The 17,190-nt window shown below is 40.9% G+C and overlaps 1 protein-coding gene across 5 annotated transcripts in view; it reads left to right on the forward strand.

The window, feature by feature from the left end:
• Efhc2 (EF-hand domain containing 2) overlaps positions 1 to 17,190 on the forward strand; it is a 261,879-nt gene that overhangs the window by 166,644 nt on the left and 78,045 nt on the right. For all 5 annotated transcript variants that reach the window (XM_087189834.1, XM_087189833.1, XM_087189837.1 and 2 more), the window contains 2 exons: positions 12,736 to 12,878; positions 15,479 to 15,675. In XM_087189834.1, the coding sequence (XP_087045960.1) occupies positions 12,736 to 12,878; positions 15,479 to 15,675 (340 nt within the window). The remainder of the gene's footprint in view (positions 1 to 12,735; positions 12,879 to 15,478; positions 15,676 to 17,190) is intronic.

Here is a 17,190-nt window from a genome sequence, read left to right on the forward strand (position 1 = left end):
ATTAAATTCTTTTATTGGTACATTGTAGGTATACAACACAATTACATTTCTCATTGGGAATTGTACCTTTACATAATGCATCTTGGTTCTTCTTTTTTCCCCATTCCTAGCCCTCCCTTCACGCCCTCCACCCTTCCCTATTTACAAAGACTTTATTTCCATTTTTTCCATTTCCCGTCATTTTTCCTTTCCCTTCTTTCCTTTCTCCTGCCCCTCCCACTACCCTCTACCCCTTTGGACCTTTTCTTCCTATTTTACATTATCGATTATTCATTCTAATCATTGGTACATTTTAGGTATACAATATAATGACATTCATCATTGGAAATTTGAACCTTTACATAGTCTCTCTTGGTTCTTATTGTTCGCCCTTGCCCAGCCCTGTGGTCAACCCCTCCATTCCTCCCTATTTACAAAGATTTTGTTCCTATTTTTCCATTTTCTCATATTAATCCCATTCCCTTCTGTCCTCTCCCCTAGGCCTCCCACTTCCTTCCCCTTTGCCCCTTTTCTTCCTATTTCACATTACCTATTATGCATTTAGTCCATATTTACACTTTCAGTTTCTCACACCAGAGGAACTATTCGGTATTTATCCATGTGTGTCCTATTTATTTCACTTAAGAGTATAGCCTCAATGTGCATCCACTTAGCTATAAATGTCTCTAATTTCTCATTTTTTATGGCTGAGTAGCACTCCATTTTATAAAAAAACCACATTTTCTTTATCCAGTCTCCAGTTGATGGGCATTTGGGCTGTTTCCAAGTTTTAGCTATTACAAACTGTGCCGCTATGAACATGGGTGCACATATATCACTGTGGTATGATTCTTTTAATTCTTTGGGGAAGATCCCCAGCAGTGGAATAGCAGGGTCAAATGGGACTTCCAGTCCTAGTTCTTTGAAGCATCTCCATACTGATTTCCACAGTGGTGGCACCAGTCTACACTCCCAACCAGCAGTGGAGCAGGGTTCCTCTTTCCCCACAGCCCCGCCAGCATTTAGTATTGGTTGATTTCATGATAGCAGCCATTCTTTCTGGAGTGAAGTGGAATCTCAGCGTTGTTTTCATTTGCATCTCTCGAATGACCAGTGATGTTGAACATTTTTTCATGTATTTATTTGCTATTTCTACTTCTTTGTCTGAGAAATGTCTGTTCATTTCAGATGCTCATTTTCGGATTGAGTCTTTAAATTTGGGAGGTCTGATCTTTTTAAGTTCTTTATAGATTCGAGATAGTAGACCTTTGTCTGAGGAAGAACAGGTGAAGATTTTTTCCCACATTGTGGGTTGTCTCTTCGCACTGCTGGTGGTTTCTCTTGCTGTGCAGAAGCCTTTTAATAAGAAGAGATCCCACTTGTTGATTGTTTGTGCTAGTTCATGGGCAACTGAGGTTTTGTTCATAAAATCTTTTCCTACACCGATGTCTTCAAGGGTTCTACCTAACCTCTGTTCCAACTGGTTCAGAGTTTCTATTTTAATATTTAGATCTTTAATCCATTTTGATTTTAGTTTAGTGCATGGTGAGAGATATAGATCTAGTTTTAATCTTTGGCAAATTGAAGCCCAATTTTTCCAGCACCATTTATTAAAGAGGCTATCTTTCCTCCAGTGAGGGTGTTTGGCTCCTTTATCGAAGATGAGATGGCTGAGTGTGTCTGGCGTTGTTTCTGCATCTTCTAATCTGTTCCACTGGTCCTCAGGTCTGTTTCTTTGCCAGTACCATGCTGTTTTTATCACAGTAGCTTTGTAGTAGAGTTGTAGGTTGGGGATTGTGATACCCCCTGCCATGTCTCTGTTATCTAGAATTGCTTTTGTTATTCTGGGTCTCTTCTTGTTCCAAATGAATTTTTGGATTGTTTTCTCGAGGTCTATGAAGTATGCTGCTGGGATCTCAATTGGAATTGCATTAAATCTATATAGCAGTTTTGGAAGTATGGCCATTTTCACTATATTAATCCTTCCTACCCAGGAGCAGGGGATGTCTGTCCATTTTCTGATATCCTCTTCAATCTCTCTTTTCAGAGTGCCATAGTTTTCAGAGAAGAGGTCTTTGATTTGTTTCGTTAGGTTGATTCCTAGGTATTTCAGTTTTTTGGATGCTATTGTGAAAGGAATTGTTTGCCCTGTTTCTCTCTCAGTGAGTCTGTCATTCGTGTAGAGGAAAGCTATTGATTTTTGTGTGTTAACCTTGTAACCAGCTACTTGAGTGAATTTGGTTATTAAGTCTAGAACACTTTTGGTGGAATTCTTGGGGTCTTCTATATAGTGTATCATGTCATCTGGAAATAATGACAATTTGACTTCTTCATTTCCTATCTTTATTCCTTTTATTTCTTTCTCTTGTCTAATTGCTGTGGCTAATGTTTCCCAAATTATATTGAACAGGAGTGGTGATAGTGGACATCCTTGTCTTGTTCCCGATTTTAGTATGAAGGATTTTAGTTTTTGACCATTTAGTATGATATTGGCTGTTGGTTTTTCATAGATGGCTTCTATCAGTTTGAGGTACAGACCACCTATTCCATTTTTTTGTAGGGTTTTTATCATAAATGCATGTTGGATTTTGTCAAATGCTTTTTCTGCGTCTATGGAGATAATCATGTGGTTTTTGTCCTTGGCTCTATTGATATAGTGTATTACATTGATTGATTTTCGTATATTGAACCATCCCTGCATCCCTGGGATGAATCCCACTTGATCAGGGTGTATGATCTTCTTGATGATCTTCTGCATTCTGTTTGCCATTATCTTATTAAGGATTTTTTCATCTATGTTCATTAGTGAGATTGACCTATAGTTCTCTTTTCGGTTGGGTCTTTCTCTGCTTTTGGGGTCAAGGTGATGCTTGCTTCCAGGAATGAATTTGGGAGTATTGCTTCCCTTTCAATTTCATTGAAGAGTTTAAACAGTAGTGGCAGCAGTTCCTCTCTAAATGTCTTCTAGAATTCAGCAGTGAAGCCATCAGGGCCTGGGCTTTTCTTAGTTGATAAGTTTTTTGTTACATTTTCAATTTCATTGGCTGATATTGGGTTGTTCAGAATTTTTAGGTCTTCTTCATTCAACTTTGGTAATTCATATGTATCTAGGAATTTGTCCATTTCTTCTGTGTTTTCCATCTTATTGGCGTATAGGTTCTGGAAGTAGGTATTGATGACCCTCTGGATTTCTGCTGGGTCTGTTGTGATTTCACCCTTTTCATTCCTAATTGCATGGATTTGGGCCTTTTCTTTCCTTTTTCTGACAAGGTCGGCTAAGCGTTTGTCAATTTTGTTGATTCTTTCGAAGAACCAACTCTTGACTTCATTGATTTTTTTGTATTGTTCTCTTAGTCTCCATTGCATTGATTTCTCCTCTGATCTTTATAATTTCCTCCCTTGTATGAGCTCTGGGGTTGTCCTGTTCATCTTTTTCTAGAAGCTTGAAATGCAGCATCAGGTTGTTTAATTGGGCTCATTCTGTTTTCCTAATATGCGTATTCACTGCTGTGAATTTCCCTCGTAAGACTGCTTTCATTGTGTCCCATAGATTCCGATATGTTGTATTGTCATTGTCATTTAATTGAAGGAACTGTCTGATTTCTTCTTTAATTTCCTCTGTGACCCATTGGTTATTCAGAAGTGTGTTGTTCAATTTCCATGTGTTTATAAAATTTTTCGAGTTTCTTTTGCTATGGATCACCAATTTCATGGCACTATGGTCTGGTAATATACAGGGGATAACTTCAGTTCCTTTGCACTTACTGAAACATGTTCTATGTGTGAGTATGTGGTCTATTTTGGAGAATGACCCATGTGCAGCTGAGAAGAATGTGTATTCTGATTTTGTGGGGTGGAAGACTCTAAAATCTGTTAAGTTCATTTGTTCAAGAGTTCGATTGAGTTCTAGTCTTTCATTACTTATATTTTGTCTAGTTGATGTATTTGTGACAATGGAGTGTTGAGGTCCCCCACTACAATTGTATTAGTGCATATATGACTTTTCATGTCTGTTAATATTTGTTTTATATAGTTGGGCACACTAGTGTTTGGTGCATAGATATTTATGATTGTTATCTCTTCCTGTTGGATTGTTCCCTTTCCAAGGATGTAGTGTCCTTCTTCGTCTCTCTTAATCAGTGTTGGTTTGAAATCTACTTGATCTGCAAAGAGGATAGCTACTCCTGCTTTTTTTCGGGTTCCTGTCTCATGGAGTATTGTTTTCCACCCTTTAACTTTCAGTCTATGAGTTTCCTTTTGAATTAAGTGTGTTTCTTGTATGCAGCATATTGTTGAATTTTGCTTCTTGACCCATTCTGCCAGTCTATTTCTTTTGATTGTTGAATTGAGACCATTAATATTGATGGTTCTAACTGAAACGTATTGACTTGTCATTGCCATGACTTTTTCTTTTTGTTGGGTTCTCCCCCTTTACATTTAATTTGTTGTCCTGCCAGATGGGTTCATTCTGCTTTGCTTCCTGGGGTTGTGATCCTCAATGTCTGTTCCTAGGATATTGTGTAAAATTCTTTGGAGTGCTGGTTTGGTATTCACAAAGTTCCTAAGGTGCTCTTTGTCATGAAAGTATCTTATTTCTCCATCCATTTTGAAAGATAGTTTTGCAGGGTCCATCAATCTGGGTTGGAGGCTGTTTTCTTTTAGGGCTTGGAATATGTCACTCCAAGCTCTTCTTGCCTTGATGGTTTGTGTTGAGAAGTGTGCTGTGATTCTGATGGGCTTTCCTTTGTATGTGACTTGTTTCTTTTCTCTGACTGCTTGTAGAACTTTGTTCTTCTGTTGAGTTTCTGGAATCTTAACAATTATATTCCTATGTGTAGACTTTTTTTGATCAAGGCTATTTGGAGTCCTATATGCCTCACTTATGTGTATGTCAAGCTCTTTTCCCCTGCTTGGGAAGTTTTCTGCCATTATTTCTGTGAAGAGATCTTTTATGTCATCTGCACTCTCTCCTGTTTCTTCATTGACTCCAGTCAGTCTTATGTTATTCTTCTTTGCATCATCTAGCAGGTGCTGGATTGATTTCTCATGTTCCTTTATAATTTTGAAGCAATTTTTCTTTTTCTGGTCTCTAATTGCAATCTTATCTTCTATATCTGAAATTCTGTCCTCACGTTGGCTCATTCTGCTGTGTAGACTTTCAGTGGAGTTTTTCATGTCCTGGAAATCTATTTGCATCTGTTTTATGGATTCCATTTGTTTCTTATGTTGAGATTCCATCATGTTCCTGAGCTCCTCTCTAGATTTATTATTCATGTCTTGCACTAGGGGCACAATTTCTCCTGTTATCTGAGAAATTATTTCTGATTTCATTGTTTCCAGATCTCCTTTTGTTGCCAGTTCAGTGGGTCCAGGTGGTTGAGTATCAGAGTGTTCCATCTCATTTCCCTTTGGGGTTGCTGTAGGTGATCTGGGAGTCTGGTTTTGAGACTTACTTACGTGTTTTCTCATTTTGACTTGGGGGGGGGGCTGTTGGCGCCTGCACGGATTACCTCCTCTGAGCTGGGAGAGGTGGGACAGGGGCCAGCGGCAGCGGTAGGGTTGGTGACCCAAAAGCCCTTTCCTGTGGGCTGGGACCAGTGGGAGGGATGGTGGCCGGGAAGCCCCTTCCTCTGGTCCAGGAGCATTGGGATTGCGGCTCAGAAGCCCCTTCCTCTGGGCCTTTAGCGGCGGGACAGTAGGTGGCCCAAAAGCCCTTTCCTCTGGGCTGGGAGCAGTGGGACGGATGGTGGCCCAGAAGCCCCTTCCTCTAGGCCAGGAGCAGTGGGACAGAAGGTGGCCCAAAAGCCCTTTCCTTTGGATTGGGAGCAGCGGGAGGGATAGTGGCTAGGAAGCCCCTTCCTCTAGACCAGAAGCAGTGGGACTCAGTACCGTGGACTGATGGTCTGGTGTCCTCTGCGTCTTTGTAGTGTGGAACCAGGTGGCTGTACAGAGGAGCGGGGGGGGGGGGTCTAGTGGATTGTTGCCGGGGCGCAGGCTGATTTGGCATCTTCAGTGCAACTTGGGACCTCAGTAGGGCGTGCAAAAATTATAGTCTTGTGTGAGGGAAATAATGGCTTGGGAGATCCTTCAGAGAAACATGATAAAGGATGTAAGACTAGAAGATGGAGTAGAAAAGACAGCATCCAGTCAAATCGAATGGGGTCACCTACCCTTGTTGACATTTGAAGGAGAGACAACAATAGTTTTGGTGTATCTATAAAATAGGTTGAAATCTCTTACTGAGAATTGTATAGAATGTGGGGAAGTCTGCTTTTACCATGACATAATTTTTCTTGTTGTTCAACAAACAACCTTTTCTATTTAAGAACTTCAGAGTTTAATTTTAGGTATAAACTCAGCGCTACTCAGTGTGGTCCCTGTACTTCTTGGAAATGCTAATTATTTGTTTTCCGGGTTTTTTTTTTGGTACCTGGTATTGAACTCAAGACCTTGTGCTTGTGAGGCAGGTACAATGTCACTGAGCTAAATCCCTTGGCCCTGGAAATGCTAATCATTGTGCCTCCCTCCAACCAGTTGAGACAGAAACTTTGGGAGTGTGACTCAGCACTGTGTTTCACTGGCCTTCCAGGGCTCTGATGTTCATCACATGAGAGGGACACAGACTCACTCGCTGTCCTCCCTTAATTGACAACAGTGTTTATGGGGAGGTTCCAGGGTTGGACTTTCGATGGATGCTTTTCACTAACTATTGTTTTTTTGTAACGGGGATCAATCTCAGGACCTTGTGCGTTCGAGGCAGGCGTGGTGCCACTGAGCTGTACCCCCGACCTGACTAACTATTGTTTTTAAGGGCAGCCTTCTGAAGGAGGTGAGCAGGAAGAATGTGCTTATTGTAAAAGAAGAGGGAAGTTTTTTATAAGTAAACAAGATCAAATGCTATCCTCGGTGTTGCTTCTGGAACCTAGGATAAAGTAGATTTTTGTGAGTAGTTTACTGAGTCTTTCTGTCTACACCGTGTAAACTTGCCCGCAGATCCTTGACTGCAGACAGCATTGTGCATTCGTGTTGTGCTGCTGTGGCTGAAGGATGGTGGTATAGGCATAAATGTCTCTTAATTTCATTTCTTTCTGTCCACTGCTCAGTCTGTGCTAGGAGTATACTCCCTCAAGCTCCTCCCAAACAATGACCTTGTTGTTTCCATAGTAACTGCACATTTGGCTGGAGACTCATACATGAGTTTGAATAAACCAAGGTTTCAAAACTTAGAACCTAAGGAAGATGATCTCACAGAGCATACAAAGGGTAGTTTCTTAACACAGATAAACTGTGAACTGGGACATGAAATTGTATATGACTTATGTTGGTTTTATTTGTTTCTATTAAAACAAACTTAGTGAGTGCTATTGTTAGAAAGTTAATGCTGTCTACTATGAGTCATTGGAAGAAATCATTTCAAATTAAAGCACATGAGGTTTGATGGTCATGAAGCTCTTTATTTTGTGGGTAAAATTCACTGTAGTAGCTTGCTAGGCAGATTGTCTAATCTTACTTGGGAGAACCAGAATAATACCCTTTTCACTGCATTGTGCTGAGTTAGTTTTACTTTGTGTGCCTACAATGCTCTGTTGATTATACCTCCATTAATAATATTACCATCATAATTAGTGGTTACTGTGCCTGAACTACTTTATAATACTTTATCTTGTTTAATCCTCAAAACAGCCTTGCAAAGTAGATAATATTATTACACCTGTTCTTCACATAAGGAAACTGAGGCTCAGAGAGGCTCTGCAACTTCCCTGCGCTCACACAAGTAATTTGTAGTTGAACTTGGCTTTGAATCCAGGAAAGTCCGACTTCCGGAATTCACCTTTTTGTGCTCCGTGGTGTCAGGATTACTTGTTTATATAATTTGTGGGCTCCCTCAGACCCCGGTGTTCTTCAGGTTGGGGACTGGCTTTATTATTTCCTCAAGAGAACGTTGCTGGCTAAGTACCTGGGAGCCAATAAATGTTTCATCCAATGAGAAAAGGAGCAGATGAATAAATGAGCACAGTAAATAGAATAAGTACTCACTGGCCCAGTTTGTAATAATGGATAGAAGGTTCAGATGACTTCCATTAGGAAGGCTATTATCCCATACTTGTGCTATTTGTGACAATCAAACATCCAAAAATTCAGGGTTTATAATTTTAGTCTCATACTTGTTCCAGTTATTTGTTGTTCCCATCAGCCATCCTCTCCTCTCTAAAAAAAAAATTTCCCCATCAATTCAAATAAGTCTTCATGTTCATTTCAGCCACAAGACACTATAGGTGTAGGTATTTTTTGAGTTTTTAAATAGATACGTAGCTCTGCTTGAGCCATGCTTTTTTTTAAGTCAACAAATATTTCCTGAGCTCTGACTTAGGGGCTTTTTTTTTTTTTTTTTTTTGGTACTGGAGATCGAACTCGGGTCCTTCTGCTTGTGAGGCAGGTGGTGGAACCACTGAGCTAAATCCCCGGCCCTGACTTAGGTGCTTTTGATATATTGGTGAACAAAACATACAGGAAACCGTGCTTTCATTCTGGCTGTGGGAGGTACACAATAGTATAAAGATAATAGGGCTGGGGATTTAGCTCAGTGGTTCTGCCGCCTGCCTCACAAGCGGAAAGACCCGAGTTCGATCCCCCGTACCAAAAAAAAATAATTAGGATAAAGATAATATATAAGGACCTTAGGTAGTATATAGGTGTTAAGTACTATGGAAAAAAAAGAAGATATTAAGTTATTACAAAAAAGATGAAAGGGAACTAGGAGTACAGGGCTGACAAATAACCTTTCATCACAGTTTTGTTCATTCATTCATTGACAGTACTGGGGAATGAACTCAGGGCCTCCTACGGAGTTATCTCCCCAGTTTTTTAAAAAATTTTTTTCTAATTTTTAGACAGGGTCTTGCTAAATTGCCACATTACCCAGGCTGGGCTTTAACTCAGCGATCCTCTTGCCTGAGCCTCCCAGAGTGCTGAGATTACAAGCATGTACCACTACACCCAGCTTGGTTGCAGTTGATAGTATGTGTTTTGATGGATCTCACTGAGGAAAGGAAACATGTTTCCAGCAGAAGTAATAGTAAGTATAAAGGCCCTTAGCAGGAAGTATCCTTGAGATGTGCAAGAACCATTCAGGAGGCCAACATAGAGTAGATGAGCAAAGGGCTGAGTACACAGAGAAGAGGTAAGAGAAGGAACAAGATGTGATCACAGAAGGCCTTGCAAACCATTACAGGGACTCTTTGACTTTGTTTTTTTGTTTGTTTGTTTGTTTTGTACCAGAGATCGAACTCGGGACCTTGTGCTTATGAGGCAGGTGCCAGAACGACTGAGCTAAAGCCCTGGCCCTGACTTTGAATAATATCGAGGGACCACTGGGAGATTTGAGCAGTGATGTGACTTGATTTGTGTTGCATTTTAAAAGAATCCACATGGTAGGGACAGGGATTTAGCTCAGTGGTTCCACAACCTGCATCACAAGCGCAAGGACCTGAGTTCGATCCCTGGTACCAAAAAAAAAAAAAGAATCCACATGGGCATGGTTGTGTATTTGGGAGGCTGAGGCAAAAGCACTGCAAGTTTGAGCACAACCTAAGCAATTTAGTGAGACTCTGTCTCATGAAAGAAAGAAAGGAAAAGGCTGAGTGTGTAGTTCAGTACAGAGGTTCTGGGTTCAATCCCCAGTACCGGAGGGGAAATAAAAAGGATCCTTTCAGGGGCCAGTAATGTAGCTCAGTGGTGCCATGCCTGCCTCGCAAGCGCGAGGTCCTGAGTGCGATCTCCGTTGGGGGGAGGGGATCCCTCCAATGCAGTTTGCAGAGTAGACTGCTGATGGGTATTGGTGGAATTCAGACCAGTTAGGAGGCTACTGCATTAGTTCAGGAGATGAGTTATAACAGCTCTGGTTAGGGTGAGTGTAGTGGAAGTGATGGAATTAAATAATGGATTCTGGATATAATTTGAGTGTAGAACCAAATAGGATTTCTTGACAGATGGAATATGAAGTGTGAAAGAAGTGAGGCATTTAAGGATGTCCATCAAAATTTGGGCCTGAGCCCCTGCAAGAGTGGAGTTGGCAGCCATTGAATCCAGCAAGACTACTAAGGTTTATGGACAGGAGAAATTCTGTTTTAGAACAAGTTAATTTTGAGATGTCTGTTAGATATCTAGATGTTGGTTAGTGTGGGCTTCAGGAGAGATCTGAGTTATCATCACATAGTATTTCAAGTCATGATGCCAAACTGTACTAAAGCCTTTAGAATTAGAGGCCATCAGTGGAGTGAAAATACTTAGAGAAGAGCATGACTATATATTGGATTGAGGAAGAGAGGAGGAACCACCAAAGGAGACTAAGAAAAGACCAAACAAGAAGGTTCTAGGAAGGAGCAAACCCAAGAGAATATACAGTCCCAGAAGCCAAGTGAATCAATAGCATCCCAGCAAAAGGAAGTGGTTATTTGTGCCAGTTGCTGTTGATTAGTTAAATTAGATGTGGACAGAGAAATTAAACATTGGAATTAGCATTGTGAAGATCATTGTTGACCTCTACAAGAGCAGTTTAGGTAGAACAACCCTAATGGAAGTGGATTTAAGAGAACATGGGAGAAGAATTTGAGACAGTGATTATAGATAACTCTGAAGTATAAGTAGACAAGTTAAGACATGGCTTCTGGATCTCAAAGCTTATAATAATTTGTTTTGGGACAATGGGAATAAACACATTTCTGAAACAGCCAACCAAGAGAAAAGTCTATATAATGTTCAGTTGGGTGCATTGTTGTGCTTGGTGCGTGAGGTATGAGTAGGTGATCAGCTAGGAGGGTAGACTATAGTGATACAATATTTAGAGAAGTTTTATAACTAGCTTACATAGTCAAGGAAATAACTGAAGATACTTGCAGTGTTTCTTGCATTGTGCTCTGGGGACCACGTCATCAGTATCTCCTGGGGTGCTTATTAATAATGTAGGTTTCTGGAGATGCAAGCTAACTAGTAAGTCAATAACTCAGGGTGGAACTCGAAATTCCACATATTTAACAAGCTCGCCAGGTGATTTTTTTTTTTTTTTGTACCAGGGATCGAACTCAGGACCTTGCACTTGCCAGGCAGGTGCGGCGCCACTGAGCTAAATCCCAGGCCCCAGGTGATTTTTTTTTTTTTATACACAATAGACTTTGTGAACTGGTAGTCTAAAGATTTTACTGAGTAGATTATGTTCCAGGTTGATGAGTTCTCCAGAACACAAGAATTATGTGAAAAATGGTATGTTGAAAAGTTCACCCTTAACACATACACTTAAAAATTTATGTAAGTGCTAAGAAGTTAAATTTATAGTAGTATTCGTTTGCCCTGGATCAGACCTCATTCAGTTATTGCAAAGTTACGGGTCTTTCATGAAAGGGGCTGCCGAGTCTCTCTGTTAGTTACTAGTTCAATTATGTACCAGAGAAGATGGTTGAGAAAGTATAGCTGGCCACAGGTCCTGGGAACTAGGCACTAAGAAAACAGAACTATGGTGCTCTGGCTGCTTTGCTCAGCTGCCTTGGGGCTAGCCTTACAAACTGCTGAGCTCTGTCTCACATGACGCCTCAAGCTGGGAATCTTGGCCCTATGCTTTCTCAGCCCAGCTTCTCCCACAATCCAAGCAAAGGGTGGAGAAACGCACTTTCTGCCTTGCAAATCAAAAATACTTTGTGTTTTTTTAGTCACTGTGAACACAAAGAATGAACGTCAGCATAGGAGAACTGCAAGTGAGGACCACTCTGCTTAGTGTTGTGACAGGAAGTGATGAAGGACATGGTTGATTTTATTGTGTTCCTCCTTTGAGTAATGATTTTGATTATCAACGATCTCACCATGGGTTTACTATTTGTTATGAGGTCCATATTTCACTAGCTGGTATCTGCAGACATGGATCTGCTGAAGAGAGCATAAATTAATTTCTTCAGTGACCAAGGAATCAACTTTGGGAACTTGTAATTCTACAGTTTCATCCTATCAGCCTACTATTCTGTTCATGCATAAAGTTTTAAGCAGAACTTCCAATGTGTATGCGCATAACTTTCTACAAAAATTTATTGAGTATGGATGGTACTTACAGTGTTAAAAAGTGTTTTATTAGATAGTAATTAATAAGATATAGTGCTTCTCTATGGAAAACCCTAAAATGGCTACTTAAAAATACAGGTGATAAGTGCTATAAAAAGGGGTGTGTCTATACTATTTATCCCTGGATGGGAACGGGGAGTGATGCTGAGGAGGTAAAGAAGAGATTGAGGGAAGGGTGGATGTTGGAATCCAGGCAGAAAAGCCAGGGGCATGAGACAGTGTGTGCTGAGAGAGGGTGGTGGCCATAGACACAGGTAGAGTGCACACTAGATTGGCTCAGGACGCAGAGCTGGGCACTTATGCTTCTATCTGACGTGATCATTGTGATTTTTGACCAGCCGTATGTTTAGAGAACAACCAACTAATGTGGTGGATGGTTTGAGCAGTGTGTTTGACATTTGCACTGGATCCATTTCCCCAGTGTACTATTCAGGACATGTAAAGAATAAGAGATATTTTAATATACTGAGAAAATCTGTCTGTATTTAGATTTAGAATCTTAATAAGAAGATGGTTGGATCCTTTCACTTTGGAAAGCTTAACCTCCTATATTAAATACATAGCATACACCTTTTGGAGACATTTTCATCATATAAGATGTATGGAAGATTACTTGTATGATGTTTTATCCCTTATTTCTTTTCTACTTAGCTATGGCAACATAGGCAATATACTCCGTTTCTTTGCAAGACTAATCACAGCCAAATGTGCTGATGCAGACAGGAAGTTCATTATTTCATATTTTCTCAACGATGGCACACTTTCGGTGTTTGAACCGATAGAGAGGAATTCAGGTAAGAGACATCATTTGTAGTATTTCCCTCAAACATTGAATCTTCATTTTGAAAATTAGACAATGTGTTCTGATTTTGTAGCCTAGTTGGTCTATGATAGAGTGTGTGTGTGTGTGTGTGTGTATGTGCATGCACACATATGTGTGTATTAACCAGTATATTGTACTTGATTTCACAAAGATGTCTAAAATGGGGATCCAAACATGTAAAATGTTAAACAAGGAACAGTTGTGGCTGTCTCAGCCCTGGGATACATCCCTTTCGCCACTATCCCCTCTTCCTCTGTAGTCTCTGAGGTTTTTCTGTGGAACTTAAGGGCTTCAGCATGGTAATCTGGCTGCCACCAGTCCTACTCACAGCTAGCAAGCCTAAAGAAAGTTTGTGTTCTTGGTAGTCTTGCTTATAGAATTGTCATTTAAGTGTAAGGCAAGGATCCCAAATATACAAATTTAATTCAGCATCTGTCTTTTTCCGGCTTTTCTGTCTGTTGAGACTATTGCCAAAGTTGCAGCCCCTAGGCTGATGGGATGCACTCCACAGCCATTGCTGTGGAGAGCCACTGACTTACTAAATAAGGAACTACAGTGGTACCTCCGTTCACGAACTTTATTCTTCCCATGATTCATGATTCTGGTTGCAAAATGAATTGGACAAGAACCAAATCAAAATCAATGGTTATGTTCAATGTTGACCTCATGGGGAAATTTGATTGGGTACTCACCGCATGTGGTTTGCGACCAGAAGGGTGGGAAGAATTAAGTTCATGAACTGAGGTACCACTGTAGAGGGCTCTATTCTTTATCTTGAACATGTTTAAAACTTTTATCTGAGCTGAAGACATACATTTGAGAAGAATACAACCAGCTCTTTGAACAAAATGTAAAAGCTTTGTTTGATACTGTTTGTCGGTTTTCATGGTGTGGATACTTCAATCATGACCAATTTCAAGAAGGCCAGTTTACTCAGTTCGATCCCTGGTACCAGAAAAAAGAATGGCAGTTTAACACTTGGCTTGCAAAATCCCTGAAAACGTAACAGTCGGTTTCTGAGGGGTGGTATGAGCTACTTAGCACACCCATGAGTAATGAATAATTTGTATAAGTCAGTCAGACCCACAGTAATTTGAATAGTAGAAAATCTTAAAATAGGAAAATTGAATAGGGATGAATATGCCATGCAAAACATCAACTCTGTACAGCTAGAATGGGGAAAATGAGAAGCAAATTGCAGCATGTGTTAAGACAGAAAGGGAAATGGTGGTGATTGATTATAAACTTTTAATAATGGCAGCCATCACTGAGTACCTACTATTATCCTTACTTTTCAAGATTAAATTTTGTTCTCCACTACTAGGTCCTCTAAGAAGCAAATGCTGAGGTGAGATTATATGTGCAAGAGATTTATTAGAGGAAATGCTAGTGAGAGAAAATGTTGAGGCCAAAGGAGACTGGAGAGCCATCAGACTGCAGTGCAGTTCCGACTTAGATGTCAGATAGAGGGAAGGAAGAAAGAGGAGGTCTTAGACTGCAGTGGAATTTTAAGGAAGTTTCTGTGAGGCTGAGCCAAAGTTGCTTGGTGGAGGAGCCCTTATCTTTGCAGGAAGGAACTTTGTGCAGTCATTTGTTGGCATCAGCCTTTGAGAAGCATGGCCTTGCACACAACTGAGGATAGATGTTAGCACATGGCAGGTGGAGCCTGCCATCAGTTATGTTCTTCACAGGTGATGATCTGAGAGGCACCCCCCCATACACATGCAAATTTTATTCCCATTTTACCAATAAGAATTCATAGAAGGTCAGAGAAGTTAGAAAGCCCCGAGAGATCATCTAGTAGGCAGTGACAGAGCCAGGATGGAATATAGCTCTATTTGGCTCCAAAGCCTGTGTATTTCCAACACCTGTGGTGTCCAAATATGGTAGCAGGAGTGCAATGAAGCTGATTGCAAAGCTCATCTGGTCTCAGACTATATTCATAGGTACTGGAGGCTCCTCTGCTTGCTGTGTTCCAAGAAATCCCTAAACACATAATGGCTGGAAGAGAACAGATGAAATGGTGAGAATTCTGGAAAGTAAGACATAGGTGGCAAAGCAAAGAAACAAAGACACTTTTAGGAAAAATGAGTTAAGCATCCTCCACATTTATATTCAAACACTTAAGTAATCTCCTTTACAGAAGTGGGCCTTTTTAACCTTTAATCTGCATGTCAGTTTACTTGTGAGACAAATAGGTGGAAATAAGCACAACTGAGGAATTTTTTAACTGATACTATTCAAACAGGCTTTAAGGTTAGTCAACCTCCAGATGTGCCATGCCCCCAGTATGCTGTAGGGCAAGACTGCAGATCCTTGTATGTGTTTATTGGTCTAGGAAGAGAGAAAGAAAAGAAGAAGGAAAAAGCTGGACTATCATAGCACTTGTTTATTTAACACATTCACCTAGAAGGTCTTTTTTCTTTACCCATTGCTTGCTTCTTCCCTGAAGTCAATGAGACTTCACAGATAAGTTGTACAGTCTGTGTCTGAGGATGAACTACCTCCAAAGAGAAGTCATGGTTCTTTTAAGAAGAAAGGACACCCATAAGCTTTTCTGGTTTTCTACAGGTTACACTGGTGGGCTGTTCCTGAAAAGAAGTCGTGTGAAGAAGTTTGGGCAAGAAGTCTTTAAAAGTGAGCTCTCAGAATATATCAAGGTCCAGGACCTGTATGTTGGAGCCAAAGTGAACGTGAATGGCAACCTATTTGTGTTGCTCAATGCTGATGAGTACACCTTAAACTACATGGAGAAGAATGTAGACAGGGTGAATTTACTTTGTATAATTCTTGACTTGCCACTCAGCCCTTGGCAGTGTGTGTTTTTCTTTTGCTAGGGCCTTTTCTTCTTCATCTTGCCACTGGTTTTACATTGTGCATTCACACATGTGGGCATGAATAATGGATCCGTGCGACTTGGCCACAGGTCCCATTGCAGAGGCCAGGTTCTTGTCTCCTCTGTTTACACGCTTGGCTCTCCACTGCCCAGCATCACAGATTCCAGGCACAGGCAGGAGGCAAGCCCAGGGTTGAATCAAGTTTCCTGGGTTTTCTGCTGACACTAACAATGTTTTCAGAAAGAAATCCAGCAGCTATAGGAAAGGAAGAAAATCCGGTGCCACACACTGTGCCATCCTAGTTAATTGGTGCAGGCCAACAGAGAAGGCCAAGACTGGAACAAACAGAAATCCCAAGGGAACTCCATAGTTGCTGGGGTTGCAACTTCCTGTGACAGTGGCCACCTGAAGCCTAAATAAGAATTTAAGTTAAAATTTGCCACTGTGAGCTCAAAGAGGTTTTCTTTTTACTTGAAGTAAGCTGGAAGATGGGTAGTGTTTCTAAAAGTACTATTATGGCAATGCTATTCAGTAAAAAGGACATATTGGTAAAGTCTTGCTTTTAAATGTGGACTTATTCAGTGTGCAACCATGTCTATTTGAGAATCACTGCTTAACATGGAAAAGTCTTATCTAGAAAGATTTTATTTTAAAAGTTCACCTGTAATAATATCTGTAACATTTATATATGTATATACAGTACCAATTTTGACTCATCCTTTATCCATGAAATGCTCAGGGTTAAGTTGCTAGCTTGAATATCACATCATTCACATCAGTTTGGGTCTTTTGAGTAGCAGATCCCAAGATAGAATTAGATGTGCAAGAGGTGTGTTGACAGAATGCCTCTGAGGAATAAGGGGAGAGGGAGCAGGAGGAGGCATCATGTGTGCAGAACCTTCAGACCAGGGTGCAAGGCTAACCCTTGTGAAAAGAAAGAGGAAGGAAGGCTGGGTGTGAAGGACTTTAGCCATACAGTGTAGCTCTGAGAAAGTTTTGGCCAGGTGAATGGGGAGCCAAGAGTTAAGCTGGCCCATCCAAGTGGTCCCAAGTCACTCAAGTGTGGCCCAGCTCTAGTCCATTTGTTGTGCTCCTTCATCAGGTGGGATAGACTGGGGAGTGTTTGGCCTATGTGTGAACACTGCATGGATGTGTAAGGCACACTCCCAGAACGTTGCTAATTAACAATGCTTTTCCCTACAGGGTCTCTCTTGAGAGAAGCCCTGGGCAGCACTCTCCATGGCTGCCACCTCACCTCTCCATTTGTAGCAAGGGAGTCAGGTCATTGTAAGACCACGAAGCAGTAGCTGTATGAAAACACTGGACTCCAGGCGGAAATTCAGTAAACAGGCAGTTAGATTTCCGGAGACCGGCAAGTGGGCCTACCTTGGAATCTGTAGTCCACACTTCATAGCTGAGAGACTCTAGTCAGTTATCTTTCCTGAG

The sequence above is a fragment of the Heterocephalus glaber genome, unplaced genomic scaffold (assembly GCF_053883595.1).
Source record: "Heterocephalus glaber isolate CG9 unplaced genomic scaffold, H.glaber_assembly_v1.0 deba00001547, whole genome shotgun sequence".
In the NCBI taxonomy this organism is placed as follows: Eukaryota; Metazoa; Chordata; class Mammalia; order Rodentia; family Bathyergidae; genus Heterocephalus; species Heterocephalus glaber.